Here is a 1,429-nt window from a genome sequence, read left to right as displayed (position 1 = left end):
TACAATTTGTTTTGTGTTCCAAAAATCCGGCCCGAAATCGCCAAACGGTGAGAAATCGCTGAAAATCAGCCCTTTTTGAGCAGTTTTTTTAACGTATCTTCGTTAATATTAGACCGATTTTTTTGGCAGTTTTTGAAACTTGTTCCTTATTTATTCAGCTATAATGTCATGTTATTTTTAATTTTAAAATCAATGAGGTGGATGTAGAATCTATGACCCCTGACCTCAAAAGGTCAAGTGTTGCCAAGCGCGCCTTTTACCACGCCATCAAACCGGAAGCAACCTGTAACATAAGTGTTGATTAAAGTGTAGTATTAGTTGAGTTAAACGTTCGTCTGTTGTTCATTCATATGTTGTCCGACCAAGAACATCACATATTTTGGCGACGAGGATAGTGAAAACGTAACCACAATGCCGACAATTGGGAAAATTGAGTGTTTTTCTGGCGAAGCCACCGACTGGAAGGCATACGCTGAACGGCTTGAGGCCTACATCAGCGCGAACAACATTCCGGCGGACAAGAAGGTAAATACCCTGATTACCGTCATTGGTCAGACGACATATAAACTTCTTACTAATTTGTGTGCTCCAGCAACCCCTGGTTCACTAACGTATGACACTCTAAAGAAGAAATTAGCATCACATTTTACACCCAAGCCTCTGCTGATAGCAGAAAGATTTCGATTCCACAAACGGGATCAACATCATGGCGAACCAATACAAACATACTTGGCTGAGCTGCGTAGGCTAGCCATGACGTGCGACTTCGGAAATACGTTGGAAGATACCCTCAGGGATCGTCTCGTATGTGGACTGAATAACTCGCACATCCAAAAACGCCTCTTAGCAGAGGATAAGTTAACACTGCAGAAAGCTGTTGAGCTCGCTGTAGCAATGGATGCAGCACACAAGGATGCAATAGAACTACAAAAATCACACAATCCTAATAACACTAATGGTGGTAAAAGTGACGTCATTCACGCAGCAAAACACAAAACTGAGCGTTTCAGCAAGAAACCCAAGGCAAAATTCAGCCAAAAATCTACGTGTCGCAATTGTGGAGGGGTGTACCCTCATCGACAAGCCCCATGTCCCGCAGCGGACAAAAGTTGCCATCACTGTTCTCGTAAAGGACACTTCGCAAAATTCTGTAGAGCAGACACTAAAAAGAAAGCGAACTATGTATCGGAGGAACCCGACTATGCATTTTCGAATACAACAACTAACAGTAAGTTACCAAAGTGTAATATAACCATAGCAGGGAAGCAATTTACAGTAGGAATTGATTCTCAGGCAAGCGTGAATATCTTGGACAAACCATCATTTTATGCGCTAAAGCAAGCAACGAATGCACCCGATTACTGTCTTAAACCCGCACCTTCTAAAGTCTACCCATATAACTCTAACACCCCCCTGCCCACACTTGGCA

At 42.7% G+C, this 1,429-nt stretch overlaps 1 protein-coding gene across 1 annotated transcript in view; it reads left to right on the top strand.

Moving 5' to 3' along the window:
* Nucleotides 1–411: 411 nt before the first annotated feature.
* LOC117106373 overlaps nt 412–1,429 on the top strand; it is a 4,982-nt gene continuing 3,964 nt past the window's right edge. The window contains exon 1 of the mRNA XM_033247747.1: nt 412–1,228. Within this exon, the coding sequence (XP_033103638.1) occupies nt 412–1,228 (817 nt within the window). The remainder of the gene's footprint in view (nt 1,229–1,429) is intronic.

Source organism: Anneissia japonica, unplaced genomic scaffold (assembly GCF_011630105.1).
Source record: "Anneissia japonica isolate Jap-2015-1 unplaced genomic scaffold, ASM1163010v1 scaffold288007_len99971_cov104, whole genome shotgun sequence".
Lineage (NCBI taxonomy): Eukaryota > Metazoa > Echinodermata > Crinoidea > Comatulida > Comatulidae > Anneissia > Anneissia japonica.
This window is presented reverse-complemented; position numbering and strand designations above follow the sequence as displayed.